The sequence below is a fragment of the Corythoichthys intestinalis genome, chromosome 4 (assembly GCF_030265065.1).
Source record: "Corythoichthys intestinalis isolate RoL2023-P3 chromosome 4, ASM3026506v1, whole genome shotgun sequence".
NCBI lineage: Eukaryota > Metazoa > Chordata > Actinopteri > Syngnathiformes > Syngnathidae > Corythoichthys > Corythoichthys intestinalis.
In genome coordinates, this window is record NC_080398.1 from 13,417,744 (window position 1) to 13,439,424 (window position 21,681).

Below are 21,681 nucleotides of genomic sequence, written 5' to 3' on the forward strand. Positions count from 1 at the left end.
CTCACTGTTCCAATACATCTGGAGTAGAAGATATTGGTATGGCCTCCCCATTGAGATCGGTGTAAGAGTCAGTGCTAAACTTCAACCTCCTTAATTCCACAGAATGGAACCCTCAAAAAGACCAAATCGCCTATGCAGTACAGCAATTTCTTGAGTTGAAGTATTTGGTATAGAACACATTGAGGACAATAGTCTAAAAATTCTGTTCTGAGCATTGTGATTTGTGTTTCTTTCAAAATAAAAAAAAGTCACGTGGTTTCAGACGTTTTAGATTTACATACCTAACATTTTTTTCCACAAGCAAATTGCTGAAATGCAAACAAAACAACACTTGTGAAATAGGAATAGTGTGGTATTGGTCTCTGCATATAAACCTTTCAGTATCGACTTGAAAACTAATCAGGACGTATGCATCAAGACCTCAGTGTTTGTATTGATTCCTCAGAATGTTCAATTATAAAACACAGTCCAGTAAAATCTGTCAACATTAGCTTTGTGCATTACACCTCAGAAAATTCAGATGACAGAAAATCAAGACACTTGTGAAACTTGGAAAATGTTATGCACTCATAATACAGAACGTGGTTTCTGGTATTGTAGTTTAATCAAAATAGTAATGGCCATGAAAATGATGGTCACACATGTTGGGATCAATTTTCCAGAATGGTTTGTAGTTTTAATTGGAGGCGATGGTCCTGTCAATCCAGCTTCGCAAATACGACACACGGGCATACACAGCAGGGGTGCGCACGTTGCAGTTGGAGGTACCCCAGGACACAATACCCACAAGGTTCCAAGCTCCACCGCTCTGGCACACCAGGGGGCCACCAGAATCACCCTAAAAAAGGAACAAAATGTTACTCCACAGTACTGGGTCAACCCCACCCCAAAAAAAAAAACTAAACTAGAAGGTTCAAACTTTAATGGTCATAACACATATGATGAACTAATTTGCCCTTTTCTGTTATGCTTATCCTCATTAATATCATAGGTGAACCATTATAGTACTGGTCGATAATATATACAACAGAACAATAACAATAGGACTGCTTCTTTAAACGGTCTTCAAATTTCATCCTCACAGTTCCAAGCTAAGGGCAACAAGCTATCTGGTTGTTGAAGTTCTATTAGGAAACTGTTTTTTATACCTGGCAAGAGGACACTCCGGAAGCACCAGCACAGATCATAGCGTCAGTGATTCTGTTGTAACCCCAGTACTGTTTGCACTGAGCTGGGCTGAGCAAAGGCAAGGAGGTCTGCTGCAGGTAACGAGGGCTTGCTGTGAACATCAAGCAGAGACACACTTTTCATTTTGTGTTCAACACCTTCCATAGTGCATCTAAAACTGCAAGTGTATTTTTAACTAACAGGTTTGGCCGGTCCTGCCCCATCCAGTGGTGACACATCTGGTGCCGGAGGGGATGCTGGTGCTGGAGCTAGCCAGGCACACAGGAGCCACAGTCCTAGTTAGCTGAGCTGGAGATGACAGCTTCAGAAGGGTGATGTCATTATTGAAGTTCTGGGAGTTGTAGTAGGGATGCGAGATGGCCTGTACAGGAACATCAAAATCAACGTCTTTGCAGCGCATGGACATTTTATACCGTAAGTACATGTTTACATACAGTACTTAACATACTGTATGCTAGTGACACTTACCCTGGAGATGGTCTTGACCTGAAGTGGCTCGCTGTTAGATTGACGATCATGCTCACCCAAGATCACACGGTGGCTTCTGGGACTGCACAAAAACAGATTTATAGAGGATCAGAACAAACATTATTAATACAAATGTTCAGAGGCAGGAACAAGTGAGGGTCCAAGGGCGTAGGTTTGCATAGGGAAGGTCGGGACATAACACTACCAACTTCCCAGGATGCTCAAATTGTCCCCACCTACTTTTAAGCAACTTATTTGCATTAAATACTGAGTTCAATTATAATTTAGATTGTCTTCCCATATGTTGTAAGGATATAATTGACCCTACCATTATAAAGTGAATTATTTTCATTATGTTCAGACTTACATTTACCCCTTTTCACTTGCTGAATGTGCCGGTCCATTTTTTTCCCCCCTCAAACGCATGTTTGATTGGCTGATGATTTGACACCCCCCCACCACCACCACCATCACACACACACGCACACTCACACAGCCCCGGCGGAATTACATGTCAACGACATGCCACCTTCTCCACAGAGGAGCGATACTAGAAGTTTTTTTTCGGCCAGCATAAGCAGCCACCACTGTAAGTACTAAGTAATGTAAAAAAACATCAATGTTGTGGAGGTGGGGAACACGCCGCTAATTTTGCTACTGAGAGTCGGACCTGCATCAGTTAGCATAACATTAAACTGTGTGAATTTGCTAATCTGCAAAACTCGAGTAGGAAGCTGCTTAGAGAAGTGTCCTCCTCTATGTGTTTTATACTGTTAATGTTAATTAAACTGTGAGAAATGTAGCGAAATCTCCTGGAAACTATGAAACCAGAAAGATACAAGTTAAATTATGGTAAAAAAATTCAATTTAAATTTACTAATAAAAATCTAGACATTTATTCTGGAAGTTTTCAAAATGTTTCCTTAGTAATTTTTGAAAACAAAGGTTTGAATTGAACGGTGTATCACCTGAACCAATACACATTAAAGTTAGTATAAGTCAATACAGATTTATTTTGCATTGATCATTTAGCCTATCAATTAATTAGGTCCATATTCGTGAGAACTGTAGCACTGACCCACGTTCACCCAATCTGTTTGGTCTTATTAATGTCCCGTCCCCAGCAAAAAGTGTATATGCAGGTGATGCTGTTATATCGTCCCTACCAAAGTTGAGACCAAACCTACGCCCTTGTGAGGGTCTTCCAAAAGGAGAAAAAAATGTACTGAGAAACAAAATGATGCAAAAGGGAAACAAGGAAGCCAGGCAAAATATACTGAAGTAGGTAAATGAAACAAAATACTAAAGGCACGAGGCACAAAATAACAAACTGTGGCAGAACACTATAAGCAAACTTACAATGTACAATATGGGTGGCTATGGATTCGGGCTTTAGTGGCAACAAAAGGAAAGGACACTTTTGCACAGAACTAGAGAGTGACAAATAATTTAAACACATGAGGAACGAGGCACAGGTGGGAAGAATAGGTAATCACAATCAGAGACAGGTGAGGCAGCAGGAAGGGTGAGTGGTGGAATCGGGAATGAATGGCTTCAAAATAAAACGGAAAGAGAGATGGCAATAAACCTAGACAGGACAACCCACACCCAGGCGTGACGTGTTCTATTAGGCTTGACACTGTCAAATAATAATTTTGGTATAGGGTAATTCGGCGTGACAATTACACGATAGGGCTTATGGGGCAATTATGAATCCATTTTTTTATCATTAACTCCCAACAAGTGATCTAAATTTCTGCGTCTTCTCGCTTTGAAATTGATACTGTAAATTTTTCAATTGCTGAGAGACTGGGTACATCCTAAACTAGACACCAGCTAATTAGTTTTTTCCCCCTAAAGCATACCAAAGAGTACAAGAAGATAAGCGCTAATTTCAAATTAAGCTTATAAAACAAAACACAACATGGAATCAACTATTTTACATAATTAGAAAAAAAACACTTTGGCTGCCTTTCTGGTTGTGTGAACAATCCAATGGAGAGACACTTACGACACACGGCAGTGAGCCGCGGTGACGACCCAGTACTGATTAATCAGAGATCCGCCACAGAAGTGGAATCCCCTGCCATCCTAAGAAAGAGAATGTGTACATTTCACTTTTTTAATCTGTTGCAATAATTGATAACAAGTAATAAATATCAGCATGAAATGCACGTTTTCACGGGCATACCTGAAGTGAGACCTGCCAGGGCCAGGACCCAGGCACGGCATTCTCACCATTTACAATCTTGTTGTACCCGCTGACTTGTGGAGAGATTGAAGGCCTTCCACAACCTAAGACCCAATCACTATTTTAACATACACTGCCTATGCCACATTATTATGAAATATCTCAAATAAACAAACATAAATTGTATATTTTGTTATAAGTAGCAAAATCTAAATTTTAGTTTCACATCCTCAGCCAAGTGTCATGTAATGGGTGAATGAATGCATGTGACTCACCCATTGCGGAGGCAACAAGCGCAAAACAAGTGATGAACAACAACATGGCTATGCCTGGGCTGTGATTCACATCCGTGAGCTTCGAACATGTGAAACGCTTGCTTTTATACGTGCCAGGCTGCAACATACTGACCATGAGCTCCATGTGTTCAGGTGTGATAGGACTGGGAACAGTACACCTGCAGATAAGCGTTTGGAATCTTTCCAAAACTGCCAAGTGCTTAGACTTTTTCTTTGTTTTTCATATTAAGGCATAAATATCAATTTTTCTCTCTATTGAGCCATTTTATATAACATTACTTGTTCAGGATGGCTGTTCGGACAGATGAAACCTTTTATGGTGCACCTAAACCTACACAGGCTATGAAAATTGATGTCACCAGTTAATGCAATGACTGCCTATTTCTAGTTAATGTGTGTAAACATTTTTAGTCATGAAATAGACATGTGTATTCTAATTGTAGTACGCATACACTAAATGTGCATCCATACCCACAGTATGCAATTATTGATTGTTGTACTAGTTTGAATTCACTTGTGCAGGTGTACCAAATGATGTGACCGCTAAGTGTATTGTTTCCTCAAGGAGAAACAAATCATCTGGAGGAGAAATTGGGTTTAACGATAAAAATTGCTTCTACTTTCCTACAACGTAATTAAAAGAAAACACTTGTACAGACATTTTCATCTTAATCTTTATTTCTTGGTTTCAATGCAGGAAATGTAAATTAACTATTCCATCAGAATTTGGACAACCTGGTCTTTTATGTTTGTCTGGCACATAAATGAACCAAAATTTTAGCTTTATTAGAAATATGAATTTTTTATAGTAATTGCTCCAATGAAAAGCATGATTCCAAATCATGTGACATTTTTAACCAAAAAAAAAGTCACATAGTAATTGCTCCAATGAAAAGCATGATTCCAAATCATGTGACATTTTTAACCAAAAAAAAAGTCACAAGACAATATTGTCAGGATGTGAAACTTCGGCACTGTATTTGTAGAATGTTTAGTCAACCTCCTCAATAGTTGGGCCAGATTGGCTTCCTTCAGCTCCACCTGGGAATCCACTAGGCATCCCACCAGGCATTCCTCCTGGCATGCCTCCTTGGTAAAGCTTTGACATTATCGGGTTGCAAACTTTCTCTAGTTCCTTCTGCTGGTGTTCGTACTCTTCTTTCTCTGCAGTCTAAAAAAACAAGAACACAATTAAGTCATACATTCATTAGCTTGTTTGGGCTTCAATGAATGGGCTGACTCAGCTTTACCTGGTTCCTGTCCAGCCAGGAAATGACTTCATCACATTTGTCTATGATGGCTTTTTTGTCTTCGGCACTGATTTTGTCCTTAAGCTTCTCATCCTCCACTGTGTTCTTCAAGTTGAAGGCCAGAGACTCAAGGGTGTTTTTAGCAGTAACTTTTTCTCTCTGAGCATCGTCTTCACTTTTGAACTGCTCAGCTTCTTGCACCATGCGTTCAATGTCCTCCTTGCTAAGTCGCCCTGTGACAGTAAGAAATCTCTCTAAGTTTGAACTTTATTCTCTCGTGGTGTAGTTATTGGTCTGGAGAATTCAATGTACCTTTGTCATTAGTGATGGTGATCTTGTTCTCTTTCCCAGTGCTTTTGTCAGCAGCAGACACATTAAGAATGCCATTGGCATCAATGTCAAAAGTCACCTCAATCTGAGGGACTCCCCTGGGAGCAGGTGGAATACCAGTCAGCTCAAACTTGCCTAGGATATTATTATCCTTTGTCATGGCTCGCTCGCCTTCAAAAACCTGAAATTAGATGTGAATTTTCAGATTATGACAATGTTGACTGAATATTATGATGATAATGATTATGACTCTACCTGAATGAGCACCCCAGGTTGGTTGTCAGAGTAAGTAGTAAAGGTCTGGGTTTGCTTTGTGGGTATAGTGGTGTTTCTTTTGATAAGCACAGTCATTACTCCTCCAGCAGTCTCAATTCCCAGGGACAGGGGTGTGACATCCAGCAGGAGCAGGTCCTGAACGTTCTCAGACTTATCACCTGCCAAGATGGCAGCCTGCACAGCTGGAGAGTGTTTCCACATTAAGCATATAGCATACATATATTTCATTTTAATCGCAGGAGAAGTATTCACCTGCTCCATAGGCCACCGCTTCATCCGGGTTGATGCTCTTATTGAGGTCCCGGCCATTGAAGAAGTCCTGAAGAAGCTTTTGGATCTTGGGTATACGAGTGGACCCACCCACCAAAACAATATCATGGATCTGGGACTTGTCCATCTTTGCGTCCCTGAGAGCCTTCTCTACAGGCTCCAGGGTGCCACGGAACAGATCGGCATTGAGTTCCTCAAAACGGGCTCTAGTAATGGAAGTGTAGAAATCGGTCCCTTCGTAGAGTGAATCAATCTCAATGCTTGCCTGAGTGCTACTGGAGAGGGTACGCTTAGCACGCTCACAGGCAGTGCGCAAACGACGCACAGCACGTTTGTTGTTGTTGATTTCTTTTTTGAACTTGCGCTTGAACTCGCCAATGAAGTGATTCACCATTCGGTTGTCAAAGTCCTCACCACCCAAGTGAGTGTCACCTGCGGTGGATTTGACCTCAAAGATTCCATCCTCGATGGTCAAAATGGACACGTCAAAGGTGCCTCCTCCAAGGTCAAAGATGAGGACATTGCGCTCACTTCCAACCTAGAATAAATAAAAATATGACAATCAAAATTAACAGCAAAAGATCTAATCTGTGAGAATTTGCCTACAAAATTTTAGTGGGTGTATCAGGTAACAGCCCTGTAAATGACTGGTGATCTGTTTTAGCCAAGGTACAGTATACACTACGTTTTGATTTAAGTCTGCTATAATAAGCTCACTGGTTTTCTCTGGATAATTGGTTCCATTTAACATCCCAAAAACATGTATGTTTTGAAAACTAAGTTATCTGCTGCCATTGATAATAAATTAATCCAGGGGTGTCCAAACTATTCCACATAGGGCCGCAGTGGTTGCTGGATTTCATTCCAACAAAACAAGACCTTTTCACCAATATGTTGTCTTACAAGTGTAATCAGTTGATTGCTGTCAGGAGCTGTTTGTTTTAGCAGATACTTCATTAGTTAAACTGTCTGTGCTGGATTGGTAGGAACAAAAACCAGGACCCACAGTGGCCCTTGAGGACCGGTTTGGACACCCCTGGTCTAATCCATTTGATATGGGAAGGCTGTTCAAACGGATTCTACGTTTATCACCATCAATCGCTGTCAACAGATTGTATGTATTGGATAAATACAATACATACAATACAATGTGGTCATAGCTCACGATTACTTACAGACTTCATAACTTAGACTTTAGCTTACCCTTACCGTAAACTATATAAAGGCTATAGAAAATGGTTGTGTGGATAGATTGCTCATTACCTTTTTGTCCAAGCCATAGGCAATGGCTGCTGCTGTGGGTTCATTGATTATACGCAGCACATTAAGCCCCGAAATGGCTCCAGCATCTTTGGTGGCTTGACGCTGGGAGTCGTTGAAGTAAGCGGGAACAGTGATGACAGCATTGGTCACAGACTGGAAGGCAGAAAGATTTGTTGACAAAAACATTGGCATTCATATGAAAGGATCATTTAACCAAATGTGTTCATACCTTGCCAAGGTAGGCCTCAGAGATCTCCTTCATCTTGGTGAGAACCATTGAGGAAATCTCCTCAGGGTAGAAGGTCTTGATCTCACCCTTATACTCAACCTCCACTTTTGGTTTAGTTGCGTCATTCACAACTCTGAAGGGCCAGTGCTTCATGTCGGCCTGGACGACAGAGTCGTCAAATTTACGGCCGATCAAACGCTTAGCATCTGCCGACAGAACAAACCGGATATCAAACACATTTACTCTATCGATTTAGGTGAATGAAAAATGAGTGTGTGTGCATGTTTGTGTGAGAGAGTACTGTATTTACCAAATACTGTATTAGACGGGTTCATTGCTACTTGGTTCTTGGCGGCGTCGCCAATCAGTCGCTCAGTGTCCGTAAAGGCCACATAGCTGGGTGTGGTCCTATTTCCCTGATCGTTGGCAATGATCTCCACTTTGCCATGCTGGAAGATGCCCACACAGGAATATGTGGTGCCAAGATCAATGCCTACTGCTGGTCCTTTTGACATTCTGAATGAAGAAAAAGGAGGATCCAGACAGGCATTGTTAATTTTTATCATTATCTTTATTACTATCCCTCAGGCACAATTACTCAATTTAGTGTTTACTTAATTGATTGTGGACTTGCCAGAAAGTCATCTTTTTTTTTTCTGGTTACACACGCACACACGTAAACACTCCCCATATCATTCTGGCAAATGTATACTTGGCAACTTTATGGGCGTTTTTTAATCAACCATAACTGGGATAGATATAAGAATTCTAAAAATGTAATCATAATGTAAAAGTGTAACAATAAAATGCAACATAAGGGCTGTAACAGTTTTGCTTTGCAAAGAGAATTATTTTCACGTTTGGTGGACAGTGCCAGATTTAATAAATCACTTGAAACTAAATGACTGGAAGCCCCATTCGCTTTCACTTCCCTCCCTTCCTGCCCTTATGCTTTGCCACTCCTCGTTCATGAACATAACTCTATCATCTGACCTTAGCACTGATCCTGGAGCAGTAATGTGTGTGTGTGGGTGTGTCTGTGAGTTGGCTTTCTGACAGATGGCTCCAAATACCTTGGTGTTACTATATTAAGTGTCATAGAAGCCATATGAATGGTGTGTGTCTAAAAAAGCTGGGATAATTATTAATGGCAACAAATATTTCTAGAGCTCCTATTCAGATAAAACTGTAAAATCACACACATTATAGGAGAATTTGTTTTCCAGAAAACCATAAATGATGGTCATGTGACCACTTTTTTAAAGTTTCTTTTTCTTTAGCGGTAACATTCTTCCATGCATAATGTAAAGAAGCCTAAGTTAAAAAAAAAAAAAAAATCCCTCAGAAGGTAATGTTTTTTAAGATCAGGGTGTTTGAACAATTAATAACACGTTTTAAAACAGTTCATATATGTTTTTACAAAAAGGGTCCATAGAGGCCTGTCATGTGATGTTACTGCTCTTCAGCTCAAAGAGTGCCTATCAAGCTAGTACACATTCTACTCATAGAATTCATTATTTTTAGCAGTTTTCAACTTTTTATTCCCCCAAGCATTGCATCAGTCGGAAAGACTTAAGTTGCATTTGGGTGCACAAGTTGAGAGGATAAATGTGAAAATCTAAAATTTTATCGGATACAAGAAACAGAGCAGCGTGAGGGTAGTGTCTTGCTGCAGTCAAATGGGAAACTTTGTTCTAAATTATGCACCACGGTTATATCATGTTCATTTTTTTAATCTGGTATTAAAATTTAGTGTCCTTTCACAAGGTTATTGGCCGCTTTTTGTGTACGAAATGGTTTTTAATGAGTGATATAATTCTAGGGTTTGTGTGCAGTGTTGTGGCTGTGCATTCTCGTGCACTTTGAAAATTTTCCCTCACAGGAGTAGAGTTAATGACTTTTTATTGATCTTGTAATATCACGAGATACGGTGCTAGTTACACTTGGTGATCGCGATGAGTGACGAGCTTTTCATCAATAAAGCCTTCTTTACCAATCTTATAACTATGTTGGAATGGTGGAGAATGATAAGGGTGATAATATCGGTACAAAGTTTCTAAAGTAAAGTCTTAAGACTTCTGTGGGTGGAAAGCCCATTTTCAAATTAAAAAAAAAAAAAAATATGGCGTTATCCCAAGACACGATACTGGAAATGGTAAACACACCACATAAATGTTGTGGTTCAGCAAGAAGACAGCATACATTTTTATATGCCCTTTCAGCATCGGCAAGTGGATGTTAAAGGGTAGGTTGTAGAAATCAAGTCAATTAGATGTTCATTTCAAATATAACAGTATTTTGTTCTTTATTACAATGTTATATGATAGTAGCTTGGTTTAGATGTTTACAACAGGTTTTAACATGTGCTCAGATGTTCTATTTCTGAGATTTAAATTATCTGCTTTACTTAAAATTATATAATATCATATACAGTAAACCATAGGTACCATTTACCCCAGTGCATTTTACCCAACAGCAAAATCTACCACGCACTGGGGACAAATTGTGCCACAAGACCTTTTTTTTTTTTCTTCTAAAGCTATATTTCACAAAATGTAGATTGATGATGCAATGTGATTGTTCCCAAGGATGCACCACATTCTGAGCTAAATTAAAATCCAGGTTTTTAAATTTGAGGCATTCCTGTCATCCTCTTGCTTTAAATACACTTTAGTAAAAACTGGCACAACGCTCCCACTTTACAGTTTACTGTATGTGCATATATTACATACATGACAAAATACTTGCTCACATTATGGCAGAGGTGGGTGAAGTAGCCAAAAAATTTACTCATGCAAAAGTAGCCTTACTTCAAAAGAATATTACTCAAGTAAAAGTAGTCATCCGAAAAATGTACTCAAGTACGAGTAAAAAAAGTATCTGGTGAAAAGAATACTCTGGTAATGAGTAACATTGTGAGTAAGTGCTGGCATTTTTTTTTTAAACATTTTTTTTTTTTTTTAGCACAAAATTATCTACAGCATATGAACTGTTGTTATAAGGATATTATACAATTACCCATTACAAAACCACATTAAACCAAAGAAATACAAAAACAATCACTGAATTATGGCAAGAAAACAAATGACAGAAATGAAGCATTATTCTTCCAAAGAGCATGAGTGCCCTCTTGTGGAGAAAATAGTTCCTAGTTTAAATTGTGACTAGTTCTTTTGTAGTTACTATTATGAAATTAAAAGGATCATATCCGTGGTTTTCCGTGGTCAGTCATGACAAATAAAAACTGGAAGAGAGGATGAAATCCGCACTTTCGAATCATGTTGAAGGCAGCTCTCTATGTCGAATAATTCATTTTTTTACGGTGTTTTAAAGACACCATGTGATTGAACAGGCTGCTGTGATCACAGAATGGCAAGCTTGCGTCTAATTGGTATAATAGAGTCATGTGATTATTGTTGCGACGTCTCGTTGGTGAAATTAGTAGATCTACTCTTGGCATCACTGGCAAAAAATAATAAATCTACAATGTAAATGTAAAATGAAAAATGAAATGAAAAATGTAACTACTTTCGTGTAGCTCAAAGTAGCGGTGTAAGAGTGGAGTTTTTTTTTTTTTTTTCACATATCAAGTAAAAGTAAAAGGTATGGCTTAGTAAAACTACTCTTAGAAGTACATTTTCTCAAGAAGTTCCTCAAGTAAGTGTAACGGAGTACATGTAACGTGTTACTACCCACCTCTGCATTATGGGTTATGCTTTTCCTAACACCGAATAAATTGACAAACTTTTGATGTTTACTTTTTTAATTATCTATAGTTAGACAAGTTTTTTCCCCAGAATCTGTTTCCTATGAGCAAGGGTTATATTGAGTTTTCACCTGTTACCATGTTGTGTAACACAAACATGAAAGTGCTGACGCAGCGTGGCTGCCTTCACATCCACAACTTTCTAAGCGCAGCGTCACTTAGACAGACTGGACTGTGAATATTTTCATATAAATGTATATATATATATATATATATATAATATATATTTAAAACATTTTTACACTTTTTAAATTGACTAAATCTACATCTAAAGTATATAATCCTTGTAGGCTACACTATCATAACACATAAGACACAAACTATTTTTATTAATTCACTCCAGCCTTCTGTCAAAAATCATGCATAATCATCAAAGTTAATGGAGGGGGGGAACCAACACGAGACAGTTAAGCTTTTCAATGCAGCAATTAAGTGAGACACACTATGAAGCCAGGCTGGATGTAGCACAGCTAGAAATGGTGTTACCTTGTTGTGTCAGCTGTTCAACTTTAACTGAGATTATTTTGTTCTAGCGACCCCTTACTTCCTTTCCAGCGCTCCTTTCCGTGTCCTGGCTGGCAGATTAAGAGGACAAGCGTATGTGCTCACCCAGTGTATATAGAGCACTATGCAGGGGGAGCCCTGGGTGTCAGGTGATCCCCCACAGAAAGTTCTAGAAACTTCTGAATAAGCTTGTTGGCCACGGCTATTGGTACATCTGACCTTTAGAAATACATTGCCATGAGGTGTATGGCCTTTCCTTTTGCTGCTATGTCAGCTTCTATTCTGGGAGGACTTTTTCAGTGATTCACAGTTAAGTCTCTAGTTCATCCTAAATGTGTCACCTACATTGCTCTGTGCACTGCGATGCAGCCAAGCTGGAACAGAAAAGACCCCCAAACTGTTCCTACGATTCCAAAAAAGGTCTTGGAAAGATGTATTTTTTTAATGAATCCAGGGTCCTATAATCTGGTCTCCAAATGTATTTAAATGCAAATGCTGTATTGCCTTTGCTTGAAGAAAGGGGAATTTTGACCTTGTCGCTTTTCGTTGAACTGAACAAAAAATAAAATACAGTACATATTGAACGAACAATGAAAATGCAAATTTTACACACCCTTGTTCAAATGACAGGGTTTGTGATATAAATAGACCACAAAAAACATTCCAAAATTATTTCCATCATTACTATGATCTCTACAACTGTAATACATATATCTTTTAATCTTTTTTTTTAAAGAATATATACATTTGAACACAAGTATGTACACTGTATTTTAACTGCGATTTGGGTGTTCAGAATTAAGCAATCACATTGTTCGATCAAAGATACCAATTTGACTTTCAGAAATTAAATACAATTCCACATTTAGAAATGAATAATTAATTATATGAACATGAGTTCATATGTATTCTGTCAGGCAAACCTTTTTCCTTCTCCAACTGCCCCTTCCTACTGTCAGTGTTTAAAACATGGGTATCCGCACTTGTTACATAAGTCATTTTATATATAACCAGAGCATGTTAGTAACACCACCTGTTATCTGTCACCTTCCAGTAGCTAAATATTGCATAAAACCTTTGTAAGAATCCTTAACAAGCCCAGTGTTGGGGTTTGAAGTTTAATTATATTCTTTTAATGACCCGCCGTTGGAATGCATCCACTTTCACCCAATAAGTACTTCTCATTAAGAATAAAATAAACAGTCTGTAAAACGAGTACAACAATTTACCTCAGGAGTACTGTGGAAAAACAACAAATACGTGCTTCCAAATATAATTTGCTCCCTTACTCTGAAAAGGTGACAGAGACTAAAACAGTCCCTCTTATCTTAAAACAAATAAACTACGAAGCTGATATAGAAAGTCTTCTCCTTTGCTGTTGTGTGCTCTACAACGGCAGTTCATTGAGTCCCAAGCACAGCGTTTGCAGTAGTTGAAGAAATGACACTCTGCTTTCTTCAGTGTGCTGTTCAAGTCAAGTGTTCCCTGCAGGCTGCACAAAGGATACACACATTGAGTTTTACACCACGACAAACTGCAACCTCAATGATAAACCAATCAATACCCCTCTAGCAGTGTTAATCCAAACCAACATGTAGGTTTGTAGGATTTTGAATCGAAGTCCCATTAGTTGCCAATGTAGCCAGTGAGGGTAATCACAAACCTGCTGGTAAACTGGATCAGCTGGACATCATCTTGGCATTGCAGTAGAGTGTCTCGGTTGTCCAACAGGATGGCTGCACAGATGAACAACTCGAACGTAAAGTCTGTGTTGACGGCCTGCATCTCTGACTCACACTCGGTGTCTACAGAATAGGCAAACACTTCTTAAATACACTATTCACATTAATGATCGTCTTGTGTCAACAGAGAGATCACTGCTTTTCTATTTCTACTCCAACTCAAGGGCTCACCTGTGCAAAATTTTTGGGCTAGCCTTTCCTGATAACGCGCCCTGTCCACTTGTTGGGAAATAAGCTCCAGGTGGTCACAGCTCAGTATCTCGAACAAACGAAGTGCATCGCTGTGTTCAAACTCTCGCTGGAAGCCTAGCAGGAGCCACCTGGGGTAACAGAGAAATCATTTGTTGAAAAAAGAAAAGTTTAACACTGATCACTTAAATAACTTGAAACTATAATGACATTTAAAAAAAATAATAATAGTAATAATAAAGATTATCAAGGCACTCTGGAGCGAAAAATACTGGAAAGTGTAAGAAATCTTGGTCCCAGCCATTTCAGTCCTCAGTGACGCCTCCGGAAATTTTACATAGGGGTGGGCAAATGGGGCCACTAAAAATCTTGGGGTGGCGCACGTGCCATGTCAACATTTTGAGTTCCACAGCTACTACAATCTGACATTATACTGGTGAGTGGGGTGGCCAACAAATTTATAGGAAGATCCGTGGCCAGCCCCTGGTGGCGCCATTGTCAGTCCTCCAATAAGAAAAAAAAAACCTAAAACGGTGGCACTGGCAGTGTGGTACTGAGGCCTTACACAATCGTTAAGTCGTAATCCATCTCTAAGTGAAAAATTAAAAATCAGAGTGGGGCCACTTGAATTTCCAGGATCTCTGAATCTTTACCCAGTCACCGCATTGGGTCTTCCGCTCATAGACTGACGAAGAAAACACATACCACCCAAATGCACGAAATATATAGGCTTCACGGGCTTGAAGGAAAACTTGGCCACTGTCATAGTGTCACCCTGAAACGAGCTTCAAATAGGAGCCTGTGAATGACACGGGTGACGTCACCCTCACTCTGTCTGGTCCTTTACAGTCAGGTGGTACGAGTGCCACCAGTGGTACACGGGCTATCTCTGGTGGGACACAAAAGATTGAATTTAATGTTCAAATTTTTTAATCCACTACAATGCGTCTATAACTTACAGTTTAGTTATATTTAACTTAAACTACAAGAGATTCACAATTAATGTTTTAGAATTGTTTTGCCTCAATTATTTTGAAAGAACTTCTAAGTGTAAGTAACCTCCAAATTCCACATAGTCAGTGTCCGCTCAGCGTCGCTGTGTTCCGAACGGAGCAACAAATAAGTTTCTAATTTAATCAATACAATGAGAGACGTATGCAATGGGCATTGGGAAACGCAGCCTGTACGCAGGCGGTCCACAACGGAGTAACACCTCAAGTACCGTACAAGAACCCTCACACACATACACGCACAATTTTGACAAAACAGGTTTTTTTTTCACCTTACCACTGAAGGTATGCTTTGATAAATCTAACACAGGTTGAGAAGCTGATTATTTTTAATTACTGTTATGTGAAATTTCTGCAAAGTTCTCCCATATTGGAGGACATGGTAATATGGGATTTTTGTTCCACCTGAGAAATGACCCCAGTGCTGCCTAAGCATCTTCACAAACTATTCTGCTTTTTATTGTTACCTGTGACAGAAGGTGAAGCACTCCAAATTGTCCGTGACCAAGTGGAGATGAAGCTGAGGGTCCAGTTCTTTTAACAGAGCTGCTTCCAACTCTATTCAAGGGAATTTCTCAATTGGCTTCTTGTTCTGCTCGTTGACCCTCACAGTCAAACCCACCTATTTTTCTGTGCAGACCGTCTTCTCGAAAATCTTTGGCGAATTTTTCCATGTAGCATGAAAAACTCCAGAAACTGTCAACCTCACAATCCATGACCTCGAGGAATCGACTACATAGGTCATTCATTCCTTGGGCATAACTCACCTCTGGGTGAGAACACAAGAAAAACAAATTTGGATTCATTTCGGAGCAAAAGAACACAAAATAGAATATTTCTGTATAGCTTACCTGGATGGAAAGCGGCGTAGGTGATGAGGATGTCTCGTAATATCAACAAATTACCTGACCCTTCACCTCTGAAAACACATGTCAAAAAACAATACAACTTATCTAGTGAATGTCAAAATGTCAATAAAGAGATAACCTTTAATCTTTGTCAACATTTCCAAAGTGATTATATCAAGCAAGGGCGTAGGTTTGCATAGGGACGTTAGGGACATAACACTAGCAACTTTTCAGGATGCTCAAATTGTCCCCAGATTTGAAAGAGTTCTGCTATTAGAACATGATTTATGTTCAGCTTCAAGTCTTGATTTCTGTCATTGCATGTCCTTGTCTAAATGTGATTCTACCATATAATCAAAAATATATACAGTATATCTTTTGAAAATCCATACTGGTAGTAGCTCAGGTCCCTGTTGGTTCTTGGGACATCTTTGTTAATAATTCGGATGGCTTCCTGCAGCTCTTTCTCGTCAAATGTAACACGCTCGAACAATATCTGGAAACAAGCAGAAAATATTTTACATGTTACATTAAAAAAAAATCTGACAACTTTGAGTTGATAACAAAACCATGCTGCACTTTGTGTGTGTGTGTGTGTGTGGGGGGGGGGGGGTTGTCTTCTGACCACCCTGTGCATGAGAAACAAAAAAGATGCTCATCAAATAAACCTGTGCTTGGAGCTCCAAAAACGTCACCCTGTCTCTGATTTCGTCTCTCAAGTTGTGAGCCTGTTGCTGTACTAATGCTTGCCTCTGGTTAAAATAGCCAACTGCAGCCACCAGCTCAGCTGCCAAGCATACAGAATAAATACTCATGATCAAAACTTATTCTACTGTGAAAGAGAACAAGACAGTTTGGGGCATTTTACAATCAGTGCCATTTAGCTGCATCCGAACAGCCGAGGGGAGGAAGTTCTGCCACTTTGCCTTCATGACCTGGTAACGCACTGCCAGCTGCTCCTGCAGCAGAGGTCGTTCTAAAGTAGTTGAGCTGCATGGGTACATCCCGAACAGGAAGCGCCATGCCAGGCCACGCTCAGTGGGGGACACACCACCTTAACAGAAATAGTTCGGAGTATTAATGGTGGATTAAGTTGCAAAATTTCAATAATTTTCCCAATTTTAAACATTCCATTGGATTTGGGATGAATTCAGTCAATAAAAACAAAGCTAAGTACAGTACATTGGAACCTTTAAGGTTGAAGACAATCCATTTTTGAAACTTGGCTTCATTTGTTTGAATCAAGCATGACAATGTTGCGAACTCAAAATTCTACAAATGTAATATAATTTAATGCAGTTTATTAAACTGATGAATTGGAAGGTACCGCTTAAAATATACAGTACATGATCTTTATTCAGGAGTCACACAGGCTGTCCATAGCACACAAACCAGGAACACAGGAACAGAAACTACAAAAGAAAGAACATTAAAAAGGCACAAACTCTCTGTGCACAACAAACAGGCTTTTACATCAATGGCGCCACATGCTTTACGTACATCTATAACTATTTTTAGGGCCCGTTATTTTCATTAAAATACTATTTTCAGAGTCATTTAATCAACACACGAACTTATACATCAGATTTCTTAATAGCACTTTAAAGGTGGGTAACCCAGAACTGACAAATAATTGGCTGGCGCTGTACCATCTAGGCACACGAAATAACAGCCTCAAGGCATCATTATAGGCAACATTTAGCCTCAATGCATGGACTTAGCTAAGTATCTGGTCCACAGGTGAGCGGTGTAAAAGGGTGTTAATAATAATATTTTGCCTACAAACATGCTTCTGAAATACTTTTCTTCTTGAGAAATCATCATCAAAGCAAATCAAGTAAGCAATCAATGAAGTGTAAACTGTGGGCAAATGACCTTTACTCTGGTTCCAGGGGATTTGAGACACTGTTATGCAATGTTTTACACTGCTGGTGCTTTAATCTTTTTCCTCAAATTCGTATGTCCATGTTTATAATTTATGTTTCACCGAATCCAGGAAAACATATACTGTTTTATCACTTGATAATGTTCCTGAAACATCTTTCCTCATACCATAAGGGTGACTATGGTAATGTTCACATCACAAAGCCAACTCTGAAACATTAATCCAACTGCAACCTCATTTCTTACTTTCACACACTTCACTGAACATCTTTGTTCCAACTCATGTGATTTTTCAGAAGCCTTGCCTGGTCTTTAAATGCCATTTTACTTTCACAGGAACGCTAACTCGAGGGCTTTTGTGCACTTCCATGTTTGATAGTGTGGGCAAAGCATCACTTGACTGCCTCTATAAGGAACAAGCACTTTAACCTCTGTACATGTGACCATAACCAACTCTTTGTTTATGTAGCCACAAGGCTTGAGGAAGCTTCTTATCACATTAATAATGGTCTTTATTCATTTTTAATCTTCAGTTCTAATAGTTTTGTTGCAGCTTTGCTGTTTTAATAAAATTAAGACAAAGATGCATTAAGTTTCTCTCTCTCTGTATGTATTGTGTATATGCTGAATACATATATATGGCGTAAAACACTCAGGTGATTTGAAGTTCTGCTCTGAGACCCCCCGAATTGGCCACATTTCAAAATTGTCCTATATGGATGCGTGTTACATCATTGGAAAGCTTAAAATCTCAATTTTCTGGGGGAAGAAAAATTTTGAACAGGAGGGCATTTAAAAAAAAAAAATTAAACCTCACCGAGTGTCAAGACACAGCTGTGAATGGCCACAGCCGGACTTTTAGGGGATTTTATGGGTGAAACACAGTAATATAACAAGGGTCGCAATGTAGAAATTGCGGACATCAAGGAGTGGTCGAGATTTTCTTTTTCAAATATTTACCAATATAAACGTTTTTTTCTTTGTTTGGATCGATTATTTATCATCTAAAATATCGGGGAAAATGCGTCAGTAACAGAAAAAATACATTAAGGGATAGTTATGAGTTAGATATCTGTGACCTATTTATGGACATGGATTTTTTTTTTTTTTCATTGTGACGTACGAGTGAATAATTTTATAAAGTCATTAAAAAAAAAACAACAACAACCAAATATTAGACATCAATTAATGATTCTATGGTAAAAATGATAGACATCACGACTAATAAATGTGGCCCAGTGGTAAATTTAGGCATAAACCACAGCTTCCAGAATAGCATAGGTTAATATCATCTATTACTAATGTTTTGCCAAAAGGTCAAAAAGAATAATATTAATTGTGACTTATTTAATTTTGATTTAATGCTAATTTTGGAATATACGAACATAATTTGTATTAAGAGAATTTTTTTCTTATCCACTACAGTGTTTTAATGATGATTAATAATGCTTAATAATATACTTATATATCGTTTTTTTGTTTTGTTTTGTTTTGTTTTAATTTATTTTATTTTATTTTTTTGCAACATTACTAAATGGGAATGGATAAGTACCGTTTTGGAAAATATGCAACCTCAGTCGAGACTCGTCCACCCTCCCTTCAGCATCCATGACCCCAGGCAAGGTGAGTCGTGCGGCGGCCAGAGCGGGTGAGCTGACCCCTGCCAGCCGTCTGCCAGCGCGGACGTGCGGTTCCTGCTCCTGGCGTCCGGTTTGGCTGCTCTCCTCCGCGGAAGTCCGACGCTCCATTTAGGTGGCTTTCGCACACTGTCAGACAGCTTCTCAACCAGAACCGAACTTTTAATCCATCGTTAAGACCGTGTCTTTTGATCTTCATTCCAAGTTCTTCTGCAGGATTTTACGGCAAACAGAGCAAAACTAGGGTGCTATTGACTCCCAGTTCTCAGTGCACTTTGGATTTGATAATATCTCCCTCAACCCCATCTAGTGGTTTGTTGGACAAACAGCATAATATGAAACCCACATATTTTCGACGTCCTTGTTTGATATACCAATGATTTTTTTTGTTTTTGCCCTCACTCGTAAAACAATCTCACTACCTTGTAGAGAACAGACAATAAAACCACTACAATCTAAACATGGATTAATGATGACAATGTGATTGAAAAACTGCCTACTATCTGATCCCCCCCCCCCCCAAAAAAGCGAACGTATCATTAATTTGGTAATCTAATGAAAAGACGCCACTGACGTTGCATGTTAATTCGATCATTTACCTAATATTTGTTATATACATCAAGAGTTCTGTTATTATGTTCTGTTTTCATATCGAGTTCTAAATTACCATAAATTAACTCAACCACATTATCATCAAACTCGACCACAAACAATCCATGCAAGTGCGTTGGTTTGCATAGGGAATGTAGGGACAAAACACTAACAACTTTTCAGGATGCTCAAATTGTCCCCATCAACTTTTATGCAACCTTATTTGCGTAGGACAGTATAATGACTTCAGTTATGTAGGTCATTCAGATTGTCTTCCCATATATGTTGTAAGGATATAATTGTGCCTACTGTTATTAAGTCAATTATTATTTTCATCATGTTCAGACTTACATGTACCTGTTTCCACTTCCTGAATGTGCCGGTTCATTTTTTCCCTCCAAAACGCACATTTGTTTGGCTGCTGATGGGCCCCCCTGATGCACACGCACACATTAGATCTTAGAGATGTTAGGGATATTAGAAGTTCGTTTTTTTTCCAGCCAGCAGCAGCCACTGTAAGAAGCGTAAAAAGACGTCAATGTTGTGGAAGTTGGGAACACACCACTAATTTTGCTACTAAAAGTCCGACCTGCATCAGAGTTAGCATAACATTAAACATTGTGAACTTGACCTGCAAAACTCAGGTAGGAAGCTGCTTAGAATTGTCTTCCTGTATGTTTTTTATTGTTAACGTTAAACGTTCCCCCCAATTTTACTTTTTTTTTTTTTTTTTTTCTATGTCGTCTTGAAGCAGCTTACAAAGGAGTTTTTGTTGTTGTTGTGTTTTACCTAAAGGACAGCTCCATTTTTATTTATTTTTGTTATTCTCTGACAAAGACATTTTTTCAGTTATATTTAATTTAGGGCTGTCAAACGATTAAAATTTTTAATCGAGTTAATTACAGCTTAAAAATTAATTAATCGTAATTAATCGCAATTAATCGCAATTCAAACAATCTATAAAATATGCCATATTTTTCTGTAAATTATCTATATATTCTGTAAAATAAATTGTTGGAATGGAAAGATAAGACACAAGATGGATATATACATTCAACATACAGTACATAAGGACTGTAGTGGGCATTTCACTCTACTGTCATTTAAATCTGTCTATGCTGTCCTCACTCCGAAGCGTCTACTTTTTCCAAAGCTAGTGAACGACACCTTAATAATCAGACTTCTTCCTTTTTCATCTGATTTATTAATTAAATGGCCTCAAACCATTGTCCTTTTTAGACCGTAGTAAAACTACAAAAAACAAAACAAGCATTGCATTAGCAACAACGTTAGCTTAGCACGCTATACAGGTTCACTAAACATAAACAAAAAGCGTCTCATACAAAAAATATGACATTTCGCTTACTAACATAATATGTACATTCTTTACAATAACCATACTTACGGACAAATCTTGTCCAAGGATCATATAAGCACAACATTACCACGTAGGCGTCACCCCGAGACGTCGTGCAGCCATATTGAACTGGCAAGAAAGCAATAAACCATGTCGCAAAGCGACCACAAGAGTTCGCTGTTAGACAGCACAAAAAACCTTGCTGTAAAACTTACCAAAAGGCAGAATACTGTCTGAGCGGGACATGTGCGTTAATTGCGTCAAATATTTTAACGTGATTAATTTAAAAAATTAATTACCGCGCGTTAACGCGATAATTTTGACAGCCCTAATTTAATTTCTTTATTTAGACAATGTTGAGTGGTCTTAAGACATGTTTATTTTCTTGAATT

The 21,681-nt window shown here is 38.7% G+C and overlaps 3 protein-coding genes across 4 annotated transcripts; all 3 read right to left on the reverse strand.

Moving 5' to 3' along the window:
• Positions 1-575: 575 nt before the first annotated feature.
• LOC130914490 (chymotrypsin-like protease CTRL-1) lies at positions 576-4,257 on the reverse strand. Its single transcript, XM_057833731.1, has 7 exons — positions 4,123-4,257; positions 3,848-3,951; positions 3,668-3,747; positions 1,657-1,738; positions 1,369-1,549; positions 1,149-1,279; positions 576-838 (listed from the first exon to the last, which is right to left on the reverse strand). The coding sequence occupies exons 1-7, from the start codon at positions 4,247-4,249 to the stop codon at positions 677-679; spliced, it is 867 nt and encodes a 288-aa protein (XP_057689714.1). The 5' UTR covers positions 4,250-4,257; the 3' UTR covers positions 576-676.
• Positions 4,258-4,830: 573 nt separating this feature from the next.
• LOC130914472 (heat shock cognate 71 kDa protein) lies at positions 4,831-12,151 on the reverse strand. The gene is made up of 9 exons (XM_057833703.1): positions 12,014-12,151; positions 8,072-8,277; positions 7,762-7,967; positions 7,533-7,685; positions 6,252-6,807; positions 5,979-6,181; positions 5,706-5,904; positions 5,394-5,626; positions 4,831-5,314 (listed from the first exon to the last, which is right to left on the reverse strand). Exons 2-9 carry the CDS (start codon positions 8,274-8,276, stop codon positions 5,135-5,137), a joined length of 1,935 nt encoding a protein of 644 aa, XP_057689686.1. The 5' UTR covers position 8,277; positions 12,014-12,151; the 3' UTR covers positions 4,831-5,134.
• Positions 12,152-13,354: 1,203 nt separating this feature from the next.
• si:dkey-238d18.4 (TBC1 domain family member 15) lies at positions 13,355-19,604 on the reverse strand. Of its 2 annotated transcripts, none has more exons than XM_057833718.1 (10): positions 19,257-19,604; positions 16,689-16,874; positions 16,489-16,607; positions 16,213-16,316; positions 15,824-15,891; positions 15,595-15,741; positions 15,440-15,530; positions 13,945-14,093; positions 13,695-13,836; positions 13,355-13,523 (listed from the first exon to the last, which is right to left on the reverse strand). In XM_057833718.1, the coding sequence occupies exons 1-10, from the start codon at positions 19,450-19,452 to the stop codon at positions 13,355-13,357; spliced, it is 1,371 nt and encodes a 456-aa protein (XP_057689701.1). In that variant the 5' UTR covers positions 19,453-19,604. The 2 variants fall into 2 exon arrangements, with proteins under 2 accessions (XP_057689701.1, XP_057689702.1); XM_057833719.1 differs by lacking the exon at positions 19,257-19,604 and adding an exon at positions 17,148-17,726.
• Positions 19,605-21,681: the final 2,077 nt, after the last annotated feature.